Consider the following 25568-nt stretch of genomic DNA (forward strand, 5'->3'; position numbering starts at 1 on the left):
ATATAATACAGGTTTTTTTATTGTTAAATTTTATTTTCTCAAAATATTTCATCAGCAACAGAAGGTAACAAATGGATATGTATGTATAGCAAATGGATTTAAAATATAGCTGAAAGATGATAATTTTTTAAAGGGAGGAATGATGTTATTTAAAATTTAAAATACATTAGAGTACACATGCTCATGTATTGTCTCTTGCCATTTGGTTAAATATATATATGTATGTATTTTTTTGAACTTGTTGCATTGTGATCCAGGATGGTGATGAGTCATCTCCAATTTTAACAAGCTTTGAGATAGTGAAAGTTCCTGACCCTCAAATGTCTATGGTGAGTCACTGTCAAATTTCTAATGAAAGTTCTTTTCTCCAGACTGATTATGACTTATATCCACCTCATACACTTTGTAAAAAGTGTATCTGTAACTTCATTGGTTATTAAAAGTGAATAATAAATTCACTTCAGCCATATGGAATCAGATTCAAATGGAATATTTATAAGAAATACTACCTTATCATAAGGCTTGGATAATGCAGTGTTGGTAAACCATTTTATTTGAATTATTGAAAGAGCTGTAGAATGCGATCTTGAAATAAGATTTGGAGAAACAAGTATTTGAAAGATTGTCCTCATAATAGAAGGGGAATTTATTTATACCAGAAGGTAACAGTAAGATCAGTGGTTAAAAATTTTAGGGAGACTGATTTTAGTGAAAAATAGGGAAGTTACCTGAATTGTGCAGTTTGGATTATGGTTTCTTAGATGATTTTGAGATACCTGCTTATGACTTGAGATGACAGCTCTCTCAGGAATAAGAAAGAGGAAGAATTCTTACTTTGTAGCAGATGTTTAATTTGATGACTTCAGATTTAGAAAGTTCCAGAAAAAAATCCTTTTTGACAGCATCATATAAACTGTGATATTCACACTTAGAATTCATTTATGTCACTCTGAACTATTTTATTCTTATTTTACACATTTCTAATTAGATTAATTACCTTCCTAATCAGAACAAAGTAGATTGAAAGTAGTACATTGGAAGATGGAAACATGATGATTAGGGTAAATACAGGTCATTAGAGCAGGAAGTAATGGCTGAGGGCCTAACTTCAAAGGAAGAAATAGGGGGGAAAAGGGAATAAAAATTTGGAAGAAAAAGATCACTTGGGAATTGTAGAAACAAACATCTAAGTACTTCTCCTGTTCCCAAGCCTGGCATAATAAAATAGAGTTCAGTTTAGTTCAGTTCAGTCATTCAGTTGCTTCCGACTCTTTGCAACCCCATGAACCGCAGCACGCCAGGCCTCCCTGTACATCACCAACTCCTGGAGTTCACCCAAACCCATGTCCATCGAGTTGGTGATGCCATCCAACCATCTCATCCTCTGTCGTCCCCTTCTCCTCCTCCCCTCAATCTTTCCCAGTATCAGGGTCTTCTCAAATGATTCAGCTCTTCGCATCAGGTGGCCAAAGTATTGGAGTTTCAACTTCATCTGTCCCACCAATGAACACCCAGGACTGATTTCCTTTAGGATGGACTGGTTGGATCTCCTTGCAGTCCAAGGGACTCTCAAGAGTCTTCTCCAACACCACAGTTCAAAAGCATCAATTCTTCGGTGCTCAGTTTTCTTTATAGTCCAACTCTCACATCCATACATGACCACTGGAAAAACCATAGCCTTGACTAGACAGACCTTTGTTGACAAAGTAATGTCTCTGCTTTTAAATATGCTATCTAGGTTGGTCATAACTTTCCTTCCAAGGAGTAAGTGTCTTTTAATTTCATGTCTGCAGTCACCATCTGCAGTGATTTTGGAGCCCAGAAAAATAAAGTCAGCCACTGTTTCAATAGATCTAAAATGGATACTGAGTTTTCATTGTAAGATCAAATTGTCTTTTACATTGTGGACATAGGAAACACATTAAGAGTTACCTTTAAAATGGATGAGTGTATACAAATTTTGTCATATTGGAACCATATTACTTTCATGTAGCTTGTACCAAAATGTCAGGTAAATGAGAGGTCTGTTTATTTAGTGTGTTTTTTTCTAAATAAAATGCTCATCAACAATTACAGGTTAATTAAAAAAATCAAAGATGTTAGACCTCTATTAAATTTTTTTAGTTTTAAATGCAATTGAGAAAGGACAAAAGATATTTTTAAAAAAACAAGCTACCCTTATCTGCTGTGTTAAAAAAATTTAATTTGTAGCCATTAGTATGAACTAAATAGAGGAATATAGCAAACATTGAGTACCACCAAGCTGGTTTATCCCTGTATCAGACAATAAAACAGACTGTGTAAGTGTGATACTAGCACATGTACATATACACATAGACTGATAAAACTGTCTAAAAATCCCAGAAATAAGTCCAAGTACATAAGGAAATTGATAAAGGTGACTTTTCATCACTGGAGCATAGTGCTGGGGAAGAGCTATTTAGAAAAAGATAAAATTACCGTACCATACATTACCTCACACCATACATAAGGAAAAACTCCAAATGAATCAGGGATTTAAATATTATAAAATGGATCCTAACTGGATCCTAACTATTCATTGGAAGGACTGATGTTGAAGCTGAAACTCCAACACTTTGGCCACCTCATGTGAAGAGTTGACTCATTTGAAAAGACCCTGATTCTGGGAAAGGTTGAGGGCAGGAGGAGAAGGGGATGACAGAGGATGAGAGGATTTGATGACATCACCGAGTCAATGGACATGGGTTTGGGTGGATTCCAGGAGTTGGTGATGGACAGGGAGGCCTGGAATGCCACGGTTCATGGGGTCGCAAAGAGTTGGACACAACTGAGCAACTGAACTGAACTGGTACTTTACTGTCAGTGTAGGTGAGGACTTCTAAAGCTGAGCCAAAATCCAGAGGCAACAAAAGAAATGATTGGCAAATTCGACTATGTTAAAAAAAAGTTTGCATGGCAAAAACACCATAACAAAGTCAAAAGACAGTTGACAAACTGGGAGAAACTATTTGTGACATACATCACAAAGGGCTGCGTATCTAGTATGTCAAAAACTCTTAATACTGAAGAGTAAAGGACCAAAAATCCAATTGCAAATTAGGAAAAATACATGAACAGGCAATTCATACATGTAAAAATGAATAAAATAAGGTCTCTTTAAGCAACAATAGTGTGTTCAAATCTTATTATGATTTTGGCCGTAGATAATATAGTCAAGCGTTTTGGTCATTGTCACTGCGCTTAGTTATTACTGGCAGTTTAAGGTGATAGTATGATTATATCACAAAGTTACTAGTTACTCCTAGGAAAAGGGAGCTTTAGTCTGGGTTGCCAAGGGAGATTTTTGGAGTGAAGGTGACAGTTGGTTGGCTAGACTAAAACCTTGAATACAATGAGGAGTTAAAACAAGGACCTAGGATGGATGGCATGCACATGTGGACCAGTACCTGGTGACGCATACGCAAGCTTGCTTAGCTTTCCCTGTCACCACAAGATACAGAGGAGACTACAGTTGTAACAAGAAGAAAATAGTCAGTATTATGAACTGGTCTTAAGTAACTGTTTGCTTTTTCTGAGTGACTATTGAAACTGATTATTGGTGAAATTTACATTGTTGGTTAATGTTTTTAAATAATTTATAGGAGAATTTAGTTGAGAGCAAACATCACAAACTTGCCCGGAGTTTAAGAAGTGGACCTTCTGACCACGATCTCAAACCTAATGCTGCCACAAGAGATCAGCTAAATGTAAGAGCATTTAAAAAATATTAATATCAAAATAATTGAGTGGGTATTTTGATTGAACCTCATGTGATAGCACATCACTTAAAAGTGATTCAGATGCAGGTTAATGAATCCTATGTAGTTTCAACAGCTTAACATTTCTGTCATTCTGTATCATTTTGGGGCTTTCAGGAACTATATTAGCCCTAGAGACAGAGCTACAAATAGTATGTCTTCTTAATATAGTATTCTTAGAAACTGGCCCTAAGATACATTGTCTAAGAGAGGTCTCCTGTTGGCTTAACAAGAGAAAGTGAAGTGAAAGTGAAAGTTGCTCAGTGGAGTAAACTCTCTGTGACCCCATGGACTGTGGAATTCTCCAGACCAGAATACTGAAATGGGTAGCCTTTCCCTTCTCCAGGGTATCTTCCCAACCCAAGGATTGAACCCAGGTCTGCCCACATTGTGGGTGGATTCTTTACCAGCTGAGCCTCAAGGGAAGCCCAGGAATACTAGAGTGGGTAACCTATTCCTTCTCTAGCAGATCTTCCTCACTCAGGAATCAAACCGGGGTCTCCTGCATTGCAGGCAGATTCTTCACCAACTGAGCTATCAAGGGAACCCATTAACAAGAGAAAAGTTTATTGTGGTTTTTTGTTTTGAGTTTTTTTTCCTTTTCTTGTGTGTGTGTTAGTGGGGGCTTTTTCCTCCCTCATTTTTATTTTTTTATTTTTTTTAACTTTTTATACAAATTTAAGGGTTACTTTCCATTTATAGTTATTACAAATCGTTCTCTCTGTTCCCATGCTGTACAGTACGTCCTTGAGCCTATCTTGCAGGCAGTAGTTTGGTGGGGTGAAACTTTCGTTATTTGGGTTTGTTGTGTTTTTCACAGAAGTAAGTTAGCTCTGTAACAACATACTCTTTTATGTGAGGCTTAACTTTTATTTATCTTTTTCTCCCTTCACACTCTTAACAATGTCCTTTTTGAACTGATAGGTACAGCAGATTTATGTCTTACTTAGCTTCATGTACATTTTCCTTTTTTCTGTAGTAATTATAGATATATTTAAATGAATGGAAAATTTTAAATGAAATGGAAATAGATAGCAGGCTTTTTTTTTTTTTTTTAAATTTGACTAAGTGGTTCTTTTTTTCTTTGTTTTAGATTATTGTGAGTTATCCACCAACCAAGCAACTTACATATGAAGAACAAGATCTTGTATGGAAGTTTAGATATTATCTTACTAATCAAGAAAAAGTGAGTTTCTTGAATATTTTCATATATCAAATTTATCTATAAACTTTGTTGCTAATGAGCAAAACTGTCACAGAAATACAGACTAATTGTCAAATTTTTTATTAAAATGTTTCTAGAGCAATATATGTTGCTCCATTTCTTAAAAATTATGAAACTATACACACAAAGACACATGTACCTCTTTGTTGATGTGTGGACAGTGTCTAAATGGGTTAAGTCAGAGAGATTTGGGTTCAGTTTCCAGCACTGCAGCTTACTGTTTCTGGGTAAGGTGAAGCAGATTTCTTTGGGAGCTTTGTTTCCTCATTTTACTAATTATGATAGCCCTTCTTTACAGGTGAGATAATACACATGAATAACCCAGTTGAGTCCTTAGTGCATAGTAGGTGCAGAGTTAAATGTTGACTCACTTCTGTCTTCTCTCTTTTCATAGAAGTAAATTAGTTCTGTGAAAACATACTTTTTTATATGAGGCTTAACTTTTGCCTCTTTGGGCCTGGGTGGCTGGCAAAGAGCTGTAGAATTCTGGAGATGTGGCTAGTGAGAGAGTATGAGAACTATAATCTGAAATGATGAATTGGTAGAATGGCATCGAGCGTGAGATGAGGGTAGAGAGGGTAGGTCAGAACTATACATTGCCTTCCATACTGAAGCTACGGAGTAAATGAAGTTTCCTTCTGGGCTCACTGAAATCATTCCTTTCATGTGCACCTCAGCTATCTGGGGCCAGTATCCAATGAGAGAGAGAACTGTGATGAAGTAGTCAGTACTAGGGGGCCTTCCCAGGTGGCACTAGTGACAAAGAACCCCGCCTGCCAATGCAGGAGACATAAGAGATGCGGGAAGATTTTCTGGAGGAGGGCATGACAATCTACTCCAGTATTCTTACTTGGAGAATCCCCTGGGCAGAGGAGCCTGGCGGGGCTACAGTTCATAGGATTGCAAAGAGTCTGACACGACTGAAGCGACTTAGCACACACAGTCAGTACTCGACTGGAGTAGAGAGACTTAGTTTTGAGGCTTATGGTTTATTGCTGTTTATTATCATGAAGAAGCTTTTTGACTACTTTAGCTTCCTCACATTTAATATGAGTTGATTCAGTTATAGTGAACTTTAAGTCTCTTCTAGTTTATGTTGTGTTGTGGGCTTAGTCGCTCAGTCCTGTGTGAATCTTTGTGACCCCATGTTCTGTAACCCTCCAGGCTCCTCTGTCCATGGGATTCTTCAGGCCAGAATACTTGAGTGGGTAGCCATTTCCTCCTCCAGGGGATCTGTGTGACCCAGGGATTGAACCTGCGTCTCCTGCACTGTAGGTAGATTCTTTACCACTGAGCCATCAGAGATTTGTCTTGCTTCTTCCATGGGAGCCTTGAGGAACAGCTATAAATACAGGTGTAGCTTTGCTAGGTGGTCCGCTCACCTCTTGCTGTGTGGCCTGGTTCCTTATAGGCCACAGACCGGTACCAGTCCATGGCCTGGGGATTGGATAAAAATCCAGATAGAGCTCATTTTAACTCTTCAGCTTTATCTTTTCTATCTTTTATTGATGCCTTGAGAAATTCTTTGTGGATGAACCATACTCATTCTCTTTTACATCTATAATAAGAATGAGAGAGGAATTTTAAGTTTGCTGTAGCTTTTGAGTGTTATTCTTTTTATCCCTGCAAGAAAAGGAAAGAATCATCAACAGAAGCACAGATTTGTGATTTTTGTGTTTTTTAAAAAAAATTGAGTTAGTATCATAATACTCTACTAAATGAAGAATAACTTTATTCACAGAAATTGCATCTTGAATGCAATTTTTTGCCTAAAAATAAACAGCAAGATATTGAATTAAACCTGTTAGAATATATAGGTTCAAGAATCACAAATTTGCAAAGCAGAACTCCCTTAGATAGAAAAACTTCCAAGGAAAATTGTTTAAACAAGTTGTCACTTCCCCCTGAAATTCAGTTACCGCTAGGTATGTGCAAAAGAAATAAAATGCTTACATAATATAAAGTATGTGACAGATTTCATTTAACTAGTTGATTTCAAGTGTTTAAAAGGTAGGTGATGAAACTTCAATTCGCAGGACATATTATAGAGTTCTTATGATCACTAGAGTAAGGTGAATGCTATTTTTTACTATTTGGAAGCACTTTTCAGAAAATCGAATATATATTGTTCTTGAAATGACCAAAGGAATTATTCACATAGCCACATTTGTATCTTTGTAATAATTTAAAATGGGTTTTGTAGAAAATAAATGCTTCTCTACCACTGTCCCTTAATTTATTTATAAAAGAAATTCGCTCAATGCCAGTTTCTCAGGAACTGTGATTTAGGTTATTTGACATTTGAGCCCTAAGGCTGAAAAAGATTTCTAGCGAGAAAGCAGTGCTCAGGAAACAAGTTAGTGGAAATTGGTTCTTACAAAGTTATATTTCTTATTTATTTTTTAATTAAATTTGTTCTTTCCACCTATTTTTTCCTAAATGACCTGCCTTAAGTATTTCAGATAAAAGCCCTCTAGTCTAGACTTAATGTTGCACCTGAAAAGTTCACAGTAATAAGTTTGTCCAATAAAATCAGTTAAATTTATGAAGTATTTTTATTTTTTTTTTATGAAGTATTTTTAAATTTATGGTCCGTAGCATGTACAAAGTGACTCGTTTTTGTGGAACCAAAAGTGTGAATATTATAACTTTCTGAATTCAGCTTTTAACATGGTAAATGTCCTTTCTTCTTGTGGAAATGTTAAAGATAACCATCATATTACTATCTTTCTACTATGCTTAGGGAACAAAACAGTAGGAATAGTCATATGGTGAAGGTGATGGTGATGCAGACAGACTGTGCTTACGAGGCTGCTTTTGAGACAGTGACATCAGGACAGTAGTCCTACTTGTGTCTCCTGGCAAGATGCTGATGGCATACCATGGCATAAATGAACTCAGTTCAGCACACAATTGGTATCAGCTCTTGGCCTAGTGTTATTTAAGGCTCTGGGCTTTGAGATACTATGTCACTATAAATTTCATATAGATTAAAATTGTTTGGGTGTGCCTGCTAAATCTCTTCAGTTATATCCGATTCTTTGCAACCCTATGGACTGAAGCCCACCAGGCTTCTCTGTCTGTGGGATTCTCTAGGCAAGAATACTGGAGTGGACTGCCATGCCCTTCTCCAGGGGATCTGCCTGGCCCAGATTGTCTGGGGGAAAAGATAATTATAGATAACCTAAATGGAGAAGTATAGGATAGTAACTGATAAAGGGTCATTGTCTCATTAGTTAGTAGTTAGGTAATTACTAGAATAGTGATGTGAAGGAGAACAAGATTAATGTGCTGTGATATGAGGGAGGTTTTACAGAAATAAGATTGGTCCTAAAGTTTGAACAAACTTTAGTGGTCATTCTTACTTGATGATCATTTTTCATGGGAAAGAAAACCATGAGTAAGGCAGAGTGTTAGGTTTGGGAGATAGAAATGTTTGTATGAAATGTTCTTTAAATAGAAAAGATGGAGTCAGACTGTAATGAGCCTTGAATTCTATGATTCAAAGTTGAGTGTCACTCGCAAAAGGAAACCCGTAAAGCCAAGAATGTATCTTAACAAGTGATGTTTTAAGGAAGGTGAACCAGGTAGATTGGAGCAGAGCTGACAGTGAAGAAAGAGACCTAATTAGGAGGTTCATATATGGATTTTGAGAGCTGTATTGGAGGGCAGAGGAAGGAGAGGAAAATATATAAAATTACTTGGAGGTAATTGCCAAAAATTAGTCCTGGGCACCTGAAATAAAGAAATATGGCAAGTGAAATGATCAGAATAAGGAGATATATTGGTTTTGAATTTTTTGAATTTATAATATTAAAATAGCTGTGATATGGTGATACAATAAGAAATAATATATTTGGTCTTCATCTCTGGTTACTAACACAGAGTTTCTAAAACCCTAGGAATTTCTTGAGTGGTAGGTATGAGAAGAGCATCTTTTGTTTTTCAAGATAAGCCCTTTTCAACTATACCTGTATTTATGCTAATGAGGTGACTCTTGGAGATGGGGGGCTCATCACCAAAAGAGCTGCAGTTTTGATTAGAGGGTTGGAACTTTCAGTTCTACCTTTGACCTCTAGAGGTGGAGCAGGGATAGGGGATTGGATAAAGGCTGGGAATTGAGCTAGAACCCAAGAATAGTTAATGATTTAATTAGTTGTGCCTGTGTAATGGGATCTCTGAAAACCTGTAACAGTGGAGTTCATAGAGCTTCTGGGTTGGTGAGTGCATCGATATGCCAGGAGATTGCATCCCTAACTATGGGGACGGATGAAGCTCCTGTGCTTGGGACCCTTCCAGACCTCACCAAATGTGTTTCCTCACCTGGTTATTCATTTATATATTTTATAATAAACCAGCAGTAATAAGTAAACTAGTACTCTCGGTTCTTTGAGTCATTATAGCAACTATTGAGCCTGAGGAAGGTCAGCCATGGGAACCCCCAGTATGTGTCCTTGTTGGACTGAAGTCTGGGTACCTGAGGACCCAGTGTTTGCTCTTAGCATCTGAGATGGGAAGCAGTCTTGCACTGAGTTCTGCACTGAGTATCAGAATTCAGTTAAGTTGCAGGATACTCAGTGTCTGCAGAGAATTAGGGTGTCAGAAATGTCTTGAGTAGAACAGGTTTTCCTGTTCTACATTTTGGAAATGTAGAAATTTCCAAAAATCGAGTTGGTAGAAGTTAATATTAGAAATATATATGATAAGTAGTGTTTGCAGCTCTGAAGTGTGATCATGATTCTAAAAGTAGGAGACAACAGTGAGGTGATTCTAAGATCAGAAAGGAGGTTAAGAAAATATTTATTGCTATTAATATAAAACGTGGTAATACATGTGATAATGTTAACATTTGACAGTAACATCAGAAGCATTTATCAACTATTTATTATATATATACTGTTTTAAACATCTGTATCATTAACTTATTTAATATTTATATAAACTTATGAGATAGAACACTTAAAAGTTAAATAATGTGCTCCATGTGACTCAGTAATTATTGATGGAGCTGGAAACTAAGATTTGAACCCAAACACCTTTCCTCTAAAACCTATACTCTACAGTTATCTGTGGAAGTCCTAGGTATAAAATTGCATTTGAGTCCTCTATCTTTGTTTTATATAGATCAATAAAGCATCTTTAAAGCACCTGAAATAAAGTATCATCATTACTATTTCTGACTTCAAATTCTTACACTCCTTTCTTTCTCATTCCTCTTCTTGTTTCCACCTTCATTCTATTATCTCCTTGTTTACCTTGGTCACATTTAGCATTATCAGGTTGTGAAATCTTTGTACAGTCCCTGGCAGCAGTATACTTTATAAATCTTACTAATAAATCTATAAATCTGAGAATCTGAGGGTTAGATTGTTTCAGTTACTAAATTGAGTACATCAGCTTGCTACAAGATTTGCTTATAGTAAGTACATACCAGTAAGACTGTGGATATACTGTGAAGTGGAAAAGCTTTCACTGTAGTTATTTAGGAAGTATTGCTTTATTTCCACATTCAATCTAGAAATACATTTAAGAAGTAAAAAATAAATGCATAGAATAAGGAGAGCCATCCATGTGCTTTTATGGAGAGAGAGCACTTAAATGATGTGCAGGAGGTACAGAAGAAATGGCTGGCTATCGTTGGGGAATGCAAACTCCAGTTTTAGACATTAGAATGCCCAGAAAAGCATTTGGTAGTTAGAAGAGAGTCATTTAAATGAAGAATGTAAAATTGAAGCAGCTACTGAGAGAAGAGCTGAAAGTTGCTGAAAACTTGCTGGAAAAGTTGATATTTTGACAAGTTGGCTTTAAAGAAGATGACACTACTGTTTTTACAAAGAGCATAAGAAAGGAAGCAACTCCTTATAGATAGGAGTTAGACCGTCCTGTATAAAATAGGTTAGCTTGTTTGAAGCATAGAGGGTCAGTGAGAGTTATTGAGAATTAAAGGTTTGGATTATGGTAAGGGGTATCAAGGAATGTTTTGAAAAAGAAGTCAAGGTTTTAAAAGAAAATGACTTCACTGTCTATAAATACAGTGAGTAAGTTGCAAATTAATCACTGAAATTACTTAGGTAAATATTGAGTCTCTTTTTGGCAGAGATATTATATGGTAAATTTGTGCTGATAATTGGAGGTTGTGCTAATAAATCACTTGCAATTTGAATATCTGACAGATCATGAAATGATTAGAAGAGAAACTCAGCCTGAAGGCTGTGCCAAACTCTAGATGTGTGGTATAGTGAGAGTCAGTCTGAGGGAAACAGTGGGAAATACTGCCAGGAAATAATCAAAGAGAGTTAGGAATGGATTTGAGACAGGAAGAAAGGAGGCAGGGCATAACCATTAAAAGAATGAAGCAGCCATTAAGAACAGGATCCACAAAAACTGATTGGAACCTAAATAGGCCCAAAGTGGCAGAAAATATGACTTCCAGGAGACCTTGAGCCTCATTTGCACTCACTGTAATACATTAGCTAAATAACACACCCTCTGGTGCCATGACAGTTCCCGAGGCCAACCGTGAAGTGAAGTGAAGTGAAGTGGGAGTGGGAGTGGGAGTTGTTGGAGTTGGAGTTGGAGGAGTTGGAGTTGGAGTTGTTGGAGTTGGAGTTGGAGGAATTGGAGGAGTTGAGTTGGAGTTGGAGGAGTTGGAGTTGGAGGAGTTAAAGTTGGAGTTGGAGTTGGAGTTGTTGGAGTTGGAGTTGGAGGAGTTAGAGTTGGAGTTGGAGGAGTTGGAGTTGTTGGAGTTGGAGTTGTTGGAGTTGGAGTTGTTGGAGTTGGAGTTGGAGGAGTTGGAGTTGTTGGAGTTGGAGTTGTTGGAGTTGGAGTTGTTGGAGTTGGAGTTAGAGGAGTTGGAGTTGTTGGAGTTGGAGGAGTTGGAGTTGGAGAAGTTGGAGTTGGAGGAGTTGGAGTTGAAGTTGGAGTTGAAGTTGAAGTGAATGAAGTCGCTCAGTCGTGTCCAATTCTTTGAGACCCCATGGACTGTAGCCTACAAGGCTCCTCTGTCCATGGAATTTTCCAAGCAAGAGTACTGGAGTGGGTTGCCATTTCCTTCTCCAGGGGATCTTTCTGGCCCAGGGATCAAACCCTGGTCTCCTGCATTGCAGGCAGACACTTTACCATCTGAGCCACCAGGGAAGCCACCATAAAAGGCCACAAAGTCAGTGCTGGTCCAGTTCTGGAAATCTCTGCCCTTTCCTCAAAATAGTTGGAATCATCCTCCCTCTTGTTAGCCTGTGAAATTACCTAGCCCATAAAAACTAACCACCCCCGTATTTCAGGGTCACTTGTGCCTTCTGAGACAGCCCACATTCTGTCTATGGAGTGTGTATCTCTCTATGTAAATCTGCTTTCACTTTACTGTGGCTGGTTCTTGTGTGAAGCCAAGGACCTTCACTAGGCAGCCAGTCCCAGGGACTCATTTGAGACCCGGAAAATGACCCTCCACATGTGCCCCCCTTTTTTTTTTGTACAACAGATTTAGGGGATACGTGTTGGTGGACTAATGGCTCCCAGGGGCTTGCTAATTAGGAGATAGTAGTTCCTTACTGGTAAGGAGAAACCATCTGGTAGCACATGCATGGGTTGAGAGTCAGTGGATTTGGATTCTAAGTCTAGCCTGTCCAATATTTTGAGATGATGGGCAAGCCACTTCACTCAGATTATATACAAATTTGAGCACTCCATAGTGCTTTTATCCCATAATTTAGTAAAGTCAAGAATAAGTTCAGTTCAGTTCAGTTTAGTTCGGTTGCTCAGTCGTGTCTGACTCTTTGCAACCCCATGGACTGCAGCACGCCAGGCGTCCCTGTCCATCACCAGCTCAAAGAGCTTGCTTAAACTCATGTCCATTGAGTCAGTGATGCCATCCAACCATCCCATCCTCTGTGTCCCCTTCTCCCACCTTCAATCTTTCCCAACATCAGGGTCTTTTTATTGGAACTTCAACTTCAGCATCATTCCTTCCAATGAATATTCAAGAGTGATTTCCTTTAGGATGGACTAGTTGGATCTCCTTGCAGTCCAAGGGACTCTCAAGAGTCTTCTCCGGGACCACAGTTAAAGAGCATCAGATCTCGGTGCTCAGCTTTCTATATGGTCCAGCTCTCACATACGTACATGACTACTGGAAAAACCATAACTTTTACGAGACGGACCTTAGTTGGCAAAGTAATGTCTCCACTTTTTAATATGCTGTCTAGGTTTGTCATAGCTTTTCTTCCAAGGAGCAGGAGTCTTTTAATTTCATGGCTGCAGTCACCAACTGCAGTGATTTTGGAGCCCAAGAAAATAAAGTCTGTCACTGTTTCCATTGTTTCCTCTTCTATTTGCCATATACCCGATGCCATGATCTTCGTTTTTTGAATGTTGAGCTTTAAGCCAGCTTTTTCGCTCTCTTTCACTTTCATCAAGAGGCTCTTCAGTTCCTCTTCACTTTCTGCCATAAGGGTGGTGTTATCTGCATATCTGAGGTTATTGCTGTTTCTCCTGGCAATCTTGATTCCAGCTTGTGCTTCATCCACCCCAGCATTTTGCCTGATGTACTCCACATATAAGTTAAATAACAATAAGTTAGGGAATGGGAATGAAGATTAATTTTATGTCATACTAATAAGTAATTGTGTTTTATTATTCAAGGGAACATTTTTTTTTTTAAACTTGGTTAGTTTACTAATGAAAATGTTTTTAGTTGAATGGAGCAAGAATTTAAAATTTTAAAGTTATCTTTGTTCAAGAGATGAATTCATAGAAAAAGAAGAAAATGTATTGATATCAGCCAGCAAAGTGTTGTTAGTAGGGAGATCTGGCAATAGGGATTGCTTTTTTATGAAAAACAGGTACACACCTTTCTTTAAAAAGCATTTATTGTTATGCAGCCATGAATGATATGCTCCAAGGTAGCTTCCTCACCTGACAGTCTTAAGAAGAATTGTCTGCCTTTCTAAAGAAGGGAGATTCCAGAAAGATTTTACAAACAGCCAGCTGAATCATAGAATGAATATACAGAAACCAATGCTCCTGTGTATTTATCTATATTTATACTAGTTTTTGTAGAGGTTTTTGGTTGTTTTTTTTTTTAACTGTCTCTCTTTTTCTGTAGTTACTTCTCTCTGTAAGAGAGACATACATATTCAGCTTCATTTGAGTCATCCTATGTGAGTATCTAGGGAAACTGTTGACTCTAGGATGTGTTCTTGAATGGAGTTCTACCCTTCTTGGCTTTGGACTGTTTCATTCTTTGGTTGCGATGTTTTATGTCTCACATGTTGATATTGTAAAATGAAGCTTTTCTCTTAAGACATCTCAGACTTCATGAGACATGTCTCAGCGATTTCCTTGTGTTGAGTCTTGCAGTATTTTAAAATAGTGAAAGCATAATGAAGAAAAGCTGAAGAAAATTTAAAGCTTCATAGTGCTTTGTAGTGCTCTGAAAAAAAAAAAGTAAAGTTACAAGGAACAGGCACTTCCCACCCGCTCACTCCACCCCCGCCCCTTGGTCCTGCGGCGTTTTTCTCAGACTGTGTCTAGTGTTTATGTGAGAAGTCTGTCATTGACTTTGTGACTCTGCCATCAGGTCCAAGCTGAGCTCTGCCTCGTCATCCTTGATTCCCCCTTTCCCAGAATAAGATGTTTCTAATTTTTAAAACTTTTCTGATTTTAGGCTTTGACAAAGTTCTTGAAATGTGTCAATTGGGATCTACCTCAGGAGGCCAAACAGGCACTGGAACTTCTAGGCAAGTGGAAGCCTATGGATGTAGAGGATTCCTTGGAGCTGTTGTCCTCTCATTACACAAATCCAACAGTGAGGCGCTACGCTGTGGCCCGATTACGGCAGGCGGATGATGAGGTGCCTTAGTGTTTGCTACTCCTCTGCAACTGGGTATATTTTAAACTAGGACCTGTGTGCGTGTGTGTGGGGGGGCCGAGGGTGGAGTTTTAGAAGGGAAGACGATATACTATGTGTGTTTTTAGAAGCCAAATTAAAATATTCCTCCAGGGACTCCTCTGTGAAATGAAAATTTACTTCCTGACCTGTTACATGATGGGACAGCCTCCCCCAGGACATTTACCTGGCAGCAGAGCTTGTATTGCTCTGTCTCGAAAAAGGAATTCTAATGAAAAATGGTTTAATGCAGTACCAGCTAGGGAATAATTCAGATCCCCTCTATCAGTCAGTCTACAACAAGCCACATTTAATTGTAGCTTTGAAAAGCCTTTGGGGCCTTTAAAGCATGGAGATGCATGGTCATCTTATTCTTTTTCAGACTCCTCCTTTAAACTTTAATCTACTGACAATTGTGTGTGTAAGTAAATTTTTTTAAGGTGGTTTTGAATCCTCTGCAAGAGAAAGACTGCAAGCTTTATGGTGGCTGTTTATATACATATAAGGCCACCTGGGAAGGTTGGAAACTGTGTTGACCCAAAACATTGCTAAATGTTGAATTTTAGTAATTCCTAATCAGGTAGGTGAATTCACTAATTTTTTTATAACTTACTAATTTTTGTAGAGGAAATGTGTTCTCAAACATAACGGCTTGTGGAATATAAGGTGACTCTTCTTAAGCCTCAATATGTATATAGCAGTGCTCATCATTATTTTGAGCTCCTAATGGTATCTGATGGAGAAGGCAGCCCACTCCAGTACTGTTGCCTGGAAAATCCCATGGATGGAGGAGCCTGGTAGACTGCGGTCCATGGGGTCGCTAAGAGTCGGACACGACTAAGTGACTTCACTTTGACTTTTCACTTTCACTCATTGGAGAAGGAAATGGCAACCCACTCCAGTGTTCTTGCCTGGAGAATCCCAGAGACGGGGGAGCCTGGTGGGCTGACGTCTATGGGGTCGCACAGAGTCGGACACGACTGGAGTGACTTAGCAGCAGCAGCAGCAGCAGCAATGGTATCTGAATTTCAAGAAGCAAAATGCTGCGTTTATTAAAATTGATAGTTGTATATGTATCTAATTACAGTAAAATTTAAACACTAAAGAAAGTAGTACAGTGACTGTTCATATGTAATTTACCTATCTTCAGCAATTGCCAACTCATAGACAATTTTGTTTTCATCTCTAATGCCAGTTACTCTCTCCTTCCCATTCCTTACATTCCACTAGATTATTCTGGGGCAATTCTCAGATATTGTATAATTTTTTTGGACTAGGATGTTTTTCACTCTCCTATCAAACAGCAGTTCCTAGCATTGTGATTCAGCATATTATCTTCTTTATTGTTTTTTTACTACATCACAAGTAAAAATAAATTATTGCAATATTTATTTAAAATAATGAAGTATTTATTTTGAAATTCATTAGAAATTTCACTTTAGTCATTAAGTCTTACGTTTGACATGAGTCAGGATTTAGATAAACGTCTTTGGGTTGTAGTCAATACAGCCCGCCTCAACATGGGTTCAGAGTTAAAATAGAAATATTACAAATCATCATTTTTGGTTGTCTGATGACATTCCCTTATAAACTTAGAGGCTAAACATTTAATTGTCTCTGGAATTAATAGTATTAGTGCAGTTACTGAACTATTTCTAGACTATTTTATAATTTTTGTTATGAGATAAAGAATAGTGATAGAAATATTGCATGAATCCCAAACTGCAAAATATGGTTGTTAGATTGGGAGTGTTTTTTGAGGTTTTAGAGATGATAGATAGTGAGGTGGTAACTATCCCTTGATTTCCCTTTCTCTTTACTTGGTTCAGTAATGAATTGTGTATACTCAGCTTAAAAAAAATTTTTAATTTAGTTTCTACTGATAATTCAAATGTACATTAAGATTTGAATTTTGGCTTTTACCTGACTCTATGTACCTGTATGTCTTTGGGAACATGTGTTATTCTCACTTCAGTTTCCTATCAAAAAAAAAAAAAGTGATAATAGCTATTTATATCACTTAATAGTTATGAAGAAAAAATTATGTGGGAAAAAAATTTGAAAACTGTACATACACATAATATGCAGAAAGATTATAAATTTATATCAATTTTATACTAAAATCATTCATGTTGTACCTTTCATTTCTAATTGGTATACAATGTCTCTTTGCTTTTGCATTATCTGTGGAGTAGTATGGTATTTATGATTTTATGAACTTCAAATGGTTTTTAGTATTTCAAAGGATGAAAGTGAAAGGCACACAGTCATGTCCGACTCTTTGTGACCCCGTGGACTGTAGCCTGCAAGGCTCCTCTGTCCATGGAATTCTCTAGGCAAGAATATTGGAGTGGGTAGCCATTGCCTTCTCCAGGGGATCTTCCCATCCCAGGGATTGAACACAAGATCTCCCGCATTGCAGGTGGATTCTTTACTGTCTTGAGCCCTTAATATAGTCATATAATATATAATAATATAATCATGTAAACATAGCATCACATCAAAGGTCACTTTGTCTAAATATCTACATCCTGGACAACTGAAAAACTTGAATGAAAAGTACTGCATTTTATATTTGGACAGTAATTTGTTCAGGATGCCATAGTCCCTTTAGGACCCAAGCCTATCTATGTGTTACTTCATCTTCCTAGTGGGGTCTTCCTGCTGTCCATCCTTCAAGGTGAAGCACAGACCTCAACATCTCTGAGAAACTTCTCTTAACCACTGAAGGAAGCCGATGACATTTTTGTTTCTTTTCTGCTCCCACAGGATTTGGTTTGTTCCTTTACTGTATTATATTATCATTTTTTTTTTTTCTGATTTGCTTTCCTTTTGAATTATAAATGAAATAGTAACAATTCCACTTCTCCAGCCATTTTTTTATCCTCAGAAAAATAGTCACTCATATCTTTTCGTATATTCTGTATGCAAATTGCAAGCATATGTATGCATGTATGGTTTATATGATGAAAAGTGAAAGTGTAAGTCGCTCAGTCGTGTCTGACTCTCTGTGACCCCATGGACTGTAGCCCGCCAGGCTTCTCTGTCCATGAAGTTCTCCAGACAAGAATACTGGAGTGGGTTGCCATTCCCTTCTCCAGGGGATCTTCCCAACCCAGGAATCGAACCCGGGTCTTCCCTATTCCAGGCAAATTCTTTACCGTCTGAGCCACCAAAGACATCTCTTAAAATTAAGGTAAATAGGAATATCCTATACGTGTTATTAAAAGCATTCCTTATTAACTGAACAGTATAATCTTGGACATTTCTCATCTTTAAGACATATAGTAATTGGTGTCTGTAAAGTCTGGAAACACAGGCAAATGAATATCAAGGCAAATGATGTCCAAGGTCTATCTAACCTGTAGAAAAATACTGTGGTTTTAGACTTTATGGATACCTAAAGATCTACCTTGTTCTTTCAAAACAGCAGCATACTATTTTTTTGCAAGTTTATTTTATAACTTATTTTACCAGTCAGCCTCTTTGGTAGGCAGTTGTTTTATTTCTCATCTTTTGCTGTAACTGTATTAGTGAACAGAGTTTTGTATATGTTTTTCCATATTCTTGAATAAGTAGCTTGCATTGAAGTTATTGTCAAAATATATATGCCTTTATCACAATTTTTCATAAAATTTTTTCACATTTTAAAAAATTATATTTATTTTGTGACAGTCATTACCATTATAAACTGCCTCACCACTTTTATTTCTGTTTGTTGGTTAAATGAAAACTACATTTTTATTTTAATATTTATGTTTTATCTAGTTTCTTTAGTGATGTCTCTTTATAGTTTAAATAGGTATTAGATGGGTCCCTATAATTTGTAGGTATAGCATCATGCTATCTGAAAAACATTAATGTATTATAAATACTACATATGAAATAGATGCTGAATTCCTAATGTTAAACTCACCTTACATCTGTAACATATATCTTAACCAGTCTTTTAATATCTTTCTGAATTGGATTTGTTTAATGTTCTTTAAAGGCATTTTTAAAAGCCATATTTCTTACTATGGTGTGGCTCAGAAGGAGAGAGATTCTCCATTAGAATTTGAGGAAGAAATGACATTTGAGATAGACATTGAAGGAAGAGTAGAATTTTCAGAGTTGGACTTGAGTTTACTTTCCAAGTGGAGAGAGCAATATGACCAAAGGCAAGGACTGAAAAGTACAGGAAAAATAGAACGTATTTCACTTTACCAGAAGTATGGGATATATGTTTCTGTCTGGGAACCAAGGTCAGAACCTATGTCTCTCACTATAAATGCATATATGAAGAATTACTCTTAATTCGATAAAAAATAGTGATTTTGACATGAAATGTTGCATTTGTATTCTAAAGTATTAGAATTAACTTCTTCTTTAGAAAAATGATGATTACTATCTAGATAGTATTTCATAGCTCTTGAGAAATTTTTACTGAATTGTCTGAGATAGAAATCTGATTTGTTTGTTTGTTTGTTTTGCTTTACTTATATGCTTATATCCTTCGTGCCTGGGGGGATTTTATGTTTTTCGAATGTGACTATATAATGAACAAACAGCCTTTGCACTTACTATTGAAGTTAATTTATTTTCATAAAAATGAAGGAATGAGTAGTTTGAATACAGAAAGCAGATGACTAACACAATCATATTGTGATCAATGACTTAAAAAGATGTGTTTTCTTCTGAATTTCTCCTTCTTGGGGAATTTAATAATAGTGCAACCTTTTTTATTTCATGCAATAAGTCTTTTCTGTACTTGGGAAAGCACACCAGGTGGTACATTCAGCAGTGTTTCCAAGGTTTGCCTGGTAATGAAGGGTAGCAGTGAAACTGAATTACTTAAACTCCTAAGAAGGATATTTGATTAAACAATTTTCTGTCTTATAATTTTTTTCTTAGAATATACATAGAAGAATATCTAGAGCTGTAAGATGCCATAAATCCTAAATAAGATAATAGAAAATCAAACATTTATTGATCCAATTAAAATTTGTTTTTAGAAACAGAACACTATATAAGTATTTTGATAAAGTCATTTGATTTTCCTGGCCACTGATACTGATATATTTGAATAAGAATTAATAAGGCAGTTATCACAAAGTGTACTTCCCTAGAGCTCTTGAGGTAAAGAATCTGCCTGCAGTGCAGAGACTTGGGTTCAATCCCTGGGTTGGGGAGATCCTCTGGGGGAGGGAATGGCACCCCACTCCAGTATTCTTGCCTGGAGAATCCCATGGACAGAGTAGCCTGGTGGGCTATAGTTCATGGGGGTCACAAAGAGTCGGACACGACTGAGCAACTAACACTACACCTAAGCCAATTAACCTTTCATTTAGTTTTTTGTGAAAAATAAATCATATTTAATGGTAAAATCACATGTATTGCTTTTTGCCAGCATTTGGACAACTATAAAAAAGGTTGACTATGTCAGTATAAGAAAAAAAGATGAAAAGAATATATTTTGGTATTAAATAACAGAAAATAGGATGTTGCAAAGTAATCATCTTCATGGAATTTTTTAAATGGTGGAAATGACAAAGAATAAATAAGCAAGTAATCGCAAATACTGGGCTTCCCTGGTGGCTCAGCTGGTAAAAAATCCGCCTGCAGTGTGGGAGACCTGGGTTCGATCCCTGGGTCATAATCCCCTGGAGAAGGGAATGGCTACCTACTCCAGTATTCTGGCCTCCTCTGGAGAATTCCATGGACGCGACTGAGCGACTTTCACTCTCACAAATGCTGTAGTCGTTAACAAAATACAGAAGGAAAGAGTTATCCATGAAGTATAAATATAAATATTTAGCCAGAGATTTATCCTTGTTTCTGGGCTCAAGGAAAGGTGACTAAAATTAAACTGGTAATCACAATGTCTTAATATTACCTAATTGAATTTTGACTGCCTGAGTGGCAATTAGAACTGGAAGATAATAGATGCTGTCAATTTTCTTATGAGTTTTGTGAGTTTCTTCAATTTGTAATTATTTTTGAAAGCAAAACTTTTGGATTGGGAAGGGCTAAGAAGTATTTATAGAGTAAGATGGAAAATATTTCCATTCTTAACATTAAGGGAAAACTCAGAAAGGTAAAAACAACTTTCTTGATGCTTTGTTTTTTTTTCAGTCTGAATTATCTCACTGTTTATCAGGAGAAGTAGGAGAAATTTAGGTTTAGAAATTTGTTTTCTTCAAGCCAGTTTTGGTAGTTGGCAGGAAAATAAACACTTCCTTTATCTGAGTGTTAAAATATCTACTTTAGTGTAGTTTCCATTTAAGAATCAACCCAAATTCTCTAAATTTACCAAACTTCAAATTCTCTTAAAAAAAAAAACAATATAATATTTTTAAAAATCCCAACCAGGAAACATTATGAAATAGAAACACTTTGAAAACTTAATAGTTTGGAGTTTCACATGTAATCTTGGGCCTAAAATGCCATTGCTGTAAAAAGGATCTTTTGTTAATTTCTCAGCTTTGTATGAACCATCTCAATCATTTTTCTTAGTTTTTGGTTTTTTTTCTGTGCTTTTGGGATGCTTTTTTTTGTTGTTGTTAATTTTTTATTTTCTATTAGAGCATGGCTGATTAACAGTGTTGTGTTAGTTTCAGGTGTACAACAAAGTGATTCAGTTATATATATATACATGTATGTATTCTTTTTCAAATTCTTTTCCCATTTAAATTATTACAGAATATTGAGCAGAGTTTCCTGTGCTGTACAGGTCCTTATTGGGTATCTGTTTTAAATATAGCAGTATATACATGTCAGTGGGATACTATTTTAAACAGGATGTTTACTGGTCACTTACTCTGTGCCAGGAACTATTCTGTGACTTTTTTGCTATTAATTGATTTAATCCTCACAACTCAGTCTCTAAGGTTTATATGATTATGGCCATTTTAGAGGAGGACCCAGTGAGGCACCAAGAAGTTAAGAAACCTTGGGACCTGCCCAAGATAACACAACTGATAAGTGGTAGATTAAATTGTTTAACTTCATATTTAGGAATACCCATAACTTGTATATAATCATTTGCATTTTTCTAATACTGGCTTATTTTTTGTTTGTTTTCCAGGATTTGTTGATGTACCTATTACAGCTGGTCCAAGCTCTCAAATATGAAAATTTTGATGACATAAAGAATGGATTAGAACCTACCAAGAAGGATAGTCAGGGTTCAGTGTCAGAGAGCGTGTCAAATTCTGGGATAAATTCTGCAGAAATAGATAGGTATGGATATCCAGGGAGGACTTATTTTCAAATCTGATAGTTTTCTACCTTTTCAGACTGTCTTCTTTTCTTTTTTCCCAGATGTACCAAACCCTCGTTGGTAATAAGTTTGAAGTTCTACCAGTGAACTTGGCATGTGTGCTCACAGACCACAAACTACTGTATTATAGGGCAGTGTTTTAAAAAGCAAGCTATAGAGTCAGAATGCCTGAGTTAAAATCTTGACTCTACCAGTTACTAGCTGTGTAAACTTCTGCAAGTTAGATATTCTCTCTGTGGCCCTGGCCCTAGTTTCACATGTTAAAAATGAGGATACAGCAATAGTAACTGATCTTTAAGGACTGCTGAAAGATAAAATGACATACATAAAACATTTAGAAAAGTGTCTGACACATGGTGCTTTGTAAGTGTTAGATGTCATTGCTCTTCATGCGAAAAGAAAATGAAAGATGAGGCATATAGTGGACTCAGACATTTTTATTGTAAAGTTGTATATTTTATTGACTGCTTTTCACCTCTTCAGTAGTTAAAGCAACCTGTTAATTGAATTGAAAGTTGGCTATTAACAGTAATAGCAGTTAAGAACTCTCACCTCTGTAGCAGACACCAGGAGATGGCCCACATATATTAAACTTGTTATTAGTAATCCTCTGAGGTAGGTGTTCATATCCCTAATTTAGATATGAAGGATTTAAGGAGAAGTAAATTCCCAAAGTCTTCCATGTTGCAAATTAGGTAGAGTTGACTCCAAAGCCCTTGTTCTTTCTACTTTGCCATTTTTCTTTTCATAAAATCTTAAAATTTGAGATAAATAGAAACATTTGTGTGAGAAATTCTAGGCTTAGTGGTATAAAATTGTTTTGTGAAGAAGTCATGAGATTTGTTAATGACAAAGGAGGTCTAGAATTCAGATTATCTGAATTAGTACAGTTATTTCGATTATCACATGAGTTCAAGATTATATTTCTGCATTTTTGTTGATGATAGTGCTTTTTTTTTAATCTGCTGTTTTTCACTTAGAAGGGAACTGAGAAATGGCGGGGGTGGGGGGCGGGGAAGAAACATTTTTTCTTATATAGGCTCCTTTATGTTTTCCTGTTTTTAAAAGGGGAGATCCCTTACATTTTCTCCCACTGTACATTAGAAGGCTTCAGTCTTTAGGCGTGTTTACTTAGCTTCATCTTACTCTTGCCACTTAGAGCGTTTTATTAAAACTCTAAGATTTTATGACAAGATGTAAACTATAAACTATAATATCTGTTGGTCACCAATTTGTATGCTTTTTAAAAGAGGAGAAAGAGATAGGGGTTGTCTTATGGCCAAATATATTTGGAAAATACTAGCTTAAAGTAAAATGTGCTTTTTAAAAACACTGTACTATTTATCAGAAACTTTGATGTATGCAAACTTGCACATACATCTCAAAGATGAATCACCCATATTCTTTGACTATGGAGCCTCTTTTCCAGAATCTAATGTGACTCAGTGCTACCCAGAACACACACTTTAGGAGATGGTACTTTATCTAGACTCAGGTGTGGTGAACTGTGCTGAACATATGTATCTTCTCTTACAGAAAGAGGATTTTACATTTCAGTGTATTATTTTTTCAGCTCCCAAATTATAACCAGCCCTCTTCCTCCAGTGTCTTCCCCTCCTTCTGCATCTAAAACAAAAGAAAGTTCAGATGGTGAAAATCTGGAGGTGAGTACAAAGCTTTTCCAGTTTCCTGTAGGAGGGATCCTACCAAGTAAACATTTTATATTGGTCTTGAAAATATTGATTTTGATGAATAATTACAACTTTATGAAATAATTTGGTTTATGATACGTGTTTATAACTTTTCCTTTCAGCAAAAAGTGCCATCTTCAGTTTAAGGCATTTTATTGGTGCCTTTGGACATGTTAATATAAATGGATTGAAATACAATGTAAAAATAAAGTGGACCTAAATATTTTATTAAGGAAACTCAGAATATTTATTGTTAACACATTTATGAACATTACTGTAGTTGTTGGTGTTTGTGATTACCTTGTAGAAATGTATGACTTTGATACTAGGGAGATACACTAAGCTGCTCTTAAGTTCTTTTAGCTAAGCAGAGTAATTTGTGAGGTAAAACAGGTCTTTATGGCTAGTGCTACTCTGAAAATTGTATTTGGGAGTATATTTGCAGAAGTTCATCTAGTATGTATTGTTGATTTTTATCCCTACGACTTCTAATTTGAGAAGAATCTTTCATATCCCTGCTGTTGAAAATAAGTAATACATGCTTGATATTATAAAGAGGTTTGCTTTCTTTTAAATGCATATATTCAATATCATTTCTTTTAGTCAAATTTTAGGAGTTAATATTGTTAACCGAGTGACATTTGTTTTCACTATTAACTGTTAATTAGAGTTTACTTGTCTCTGCCTACCTTTTGATATATCAGAAAATACTGAAAAAAGAATTACTGGATCATAGAATCCTTAAAGGAGCTCTTGAAAGAACCATTTAGCTCCAGTTTATTTTTCTCTTTCTAAAGGGGCTGATTGACTGATTGAGTAATCAGTTCATTCACATGTATTTTTTTTGAGTTCTGTGTACCAGATATTGTAGTTGCTAGGCTTGATACAGCAGAGAACAAAACAGTCAAAATCTTTTCTCTTCATGGAGTTCATTCTAGTGTTTGGGCTGATGATAGTCAATGATATTTATATGCCGTAAAAGAGTAGAAGAAAAATCAGAAAAGAATGATAGAGAATGTTGGGGTGGGGTTAGGCGATTGAAATTTTGAAAAGACTGTTCAGGGAAGGCCTCCCAGGAAAAGTAACATCTTTTGTAAAATGAAGCAGGTGAGGAAGCCATGTGGTGATCTGGGGGATGAGCACTTTAAGCAGAGAGAACAAGGAGTACTTTTTATGTACTGCTGCACTGAAACATCTAAATGCATTGATCTCTACCTTTTTCTTTGTTTATCAGTACCCTTCAGTATTTGCTTTCCTCTGAGTACAGCTTTTATCCCAACTCATCATTTTAATCATTCTTCAGTTCTCTTGGCACAGTCTTAACCCTTGATAAGCCTAATTAATTACCTAATTGCTCTGTGCCTTAATACTTCGGAAGAAATCACATAGCCTAGCATGTTGATATCACCATACATTCATGACCACAAACATCAGGTGGGCACTCAGCACTGCCTGCCTTCCTCCATTTCTCTAGGTGGTTGCTCTCCCTGCTCCACAGTGACTCTTTCATACCTTTTCAGCCCTGTTCTTTATGCCCTGCCTTCCAGTTTCTAGATCACAATTCTGCCTCATTTTTAATGGAAACAAATAGAAGTCATTAGATAAAAATGGTTGCCATTTTCCATCACCAGATTTACAGATGTGAATCTCTTCCCATTCTTTTCTTCTGTTTTCTTAACAATGAAGAATAACTCCCTTGAAAGATATGCTCTCTTCTTTTCCTGGTAGA

The 25568-nt window shown here is 36.5% G+C and overlaps 1 protein-coding gene across 1 annotated transcript in view; it reads left to right on the forward strand.

The window, feature by feature from the left end:
• Nucleotides 1-25568, forward strand: part of PIK3C3 (phosphatidylinositol 3-kinase catalytic subunit type 3) — a 164489-nt gene that overhangs the window by 66965 nt on the left and 71956 nt on the right. The window contains exons 7-12 of the mRNA XM_043443924.1: nt 258-329; nt 3624-3728; nt 4873-4965; nt 14666-14851; nt 21954-22108; nt 23722-23812. Coding sequence (XP_043299859.1) covers nt 258-329; nt 3624-3728; nt 4873-4965; nt 14666-14851; nt 21954-22108; nt 23722-23812 — 702 coding nt within the window. The remainder of the gene's footprint in view (nt 1-257; nt 330-3623; nt 3729-4872; nt 4966-14665; nt 14852-21953; nt 22109-23721; nt 23813-25568) is intronic.

Source organism: Cervus canadensis, chromosome 23 (assembly GCF_019320065.1).
Source record: "Cervus canadensis isolate Bull #8, Minnesota chromosome 23, ASM1932006v1, whole genome shotgun sequence".
In the NCBI taxonomy this organism is placed as follows: domain Eukaryota; kingdom Metazoa; phylum Chordata; class Mammalia; order Artiodactyla; family Cervidae; genus Cervus; species Cervus canadensis.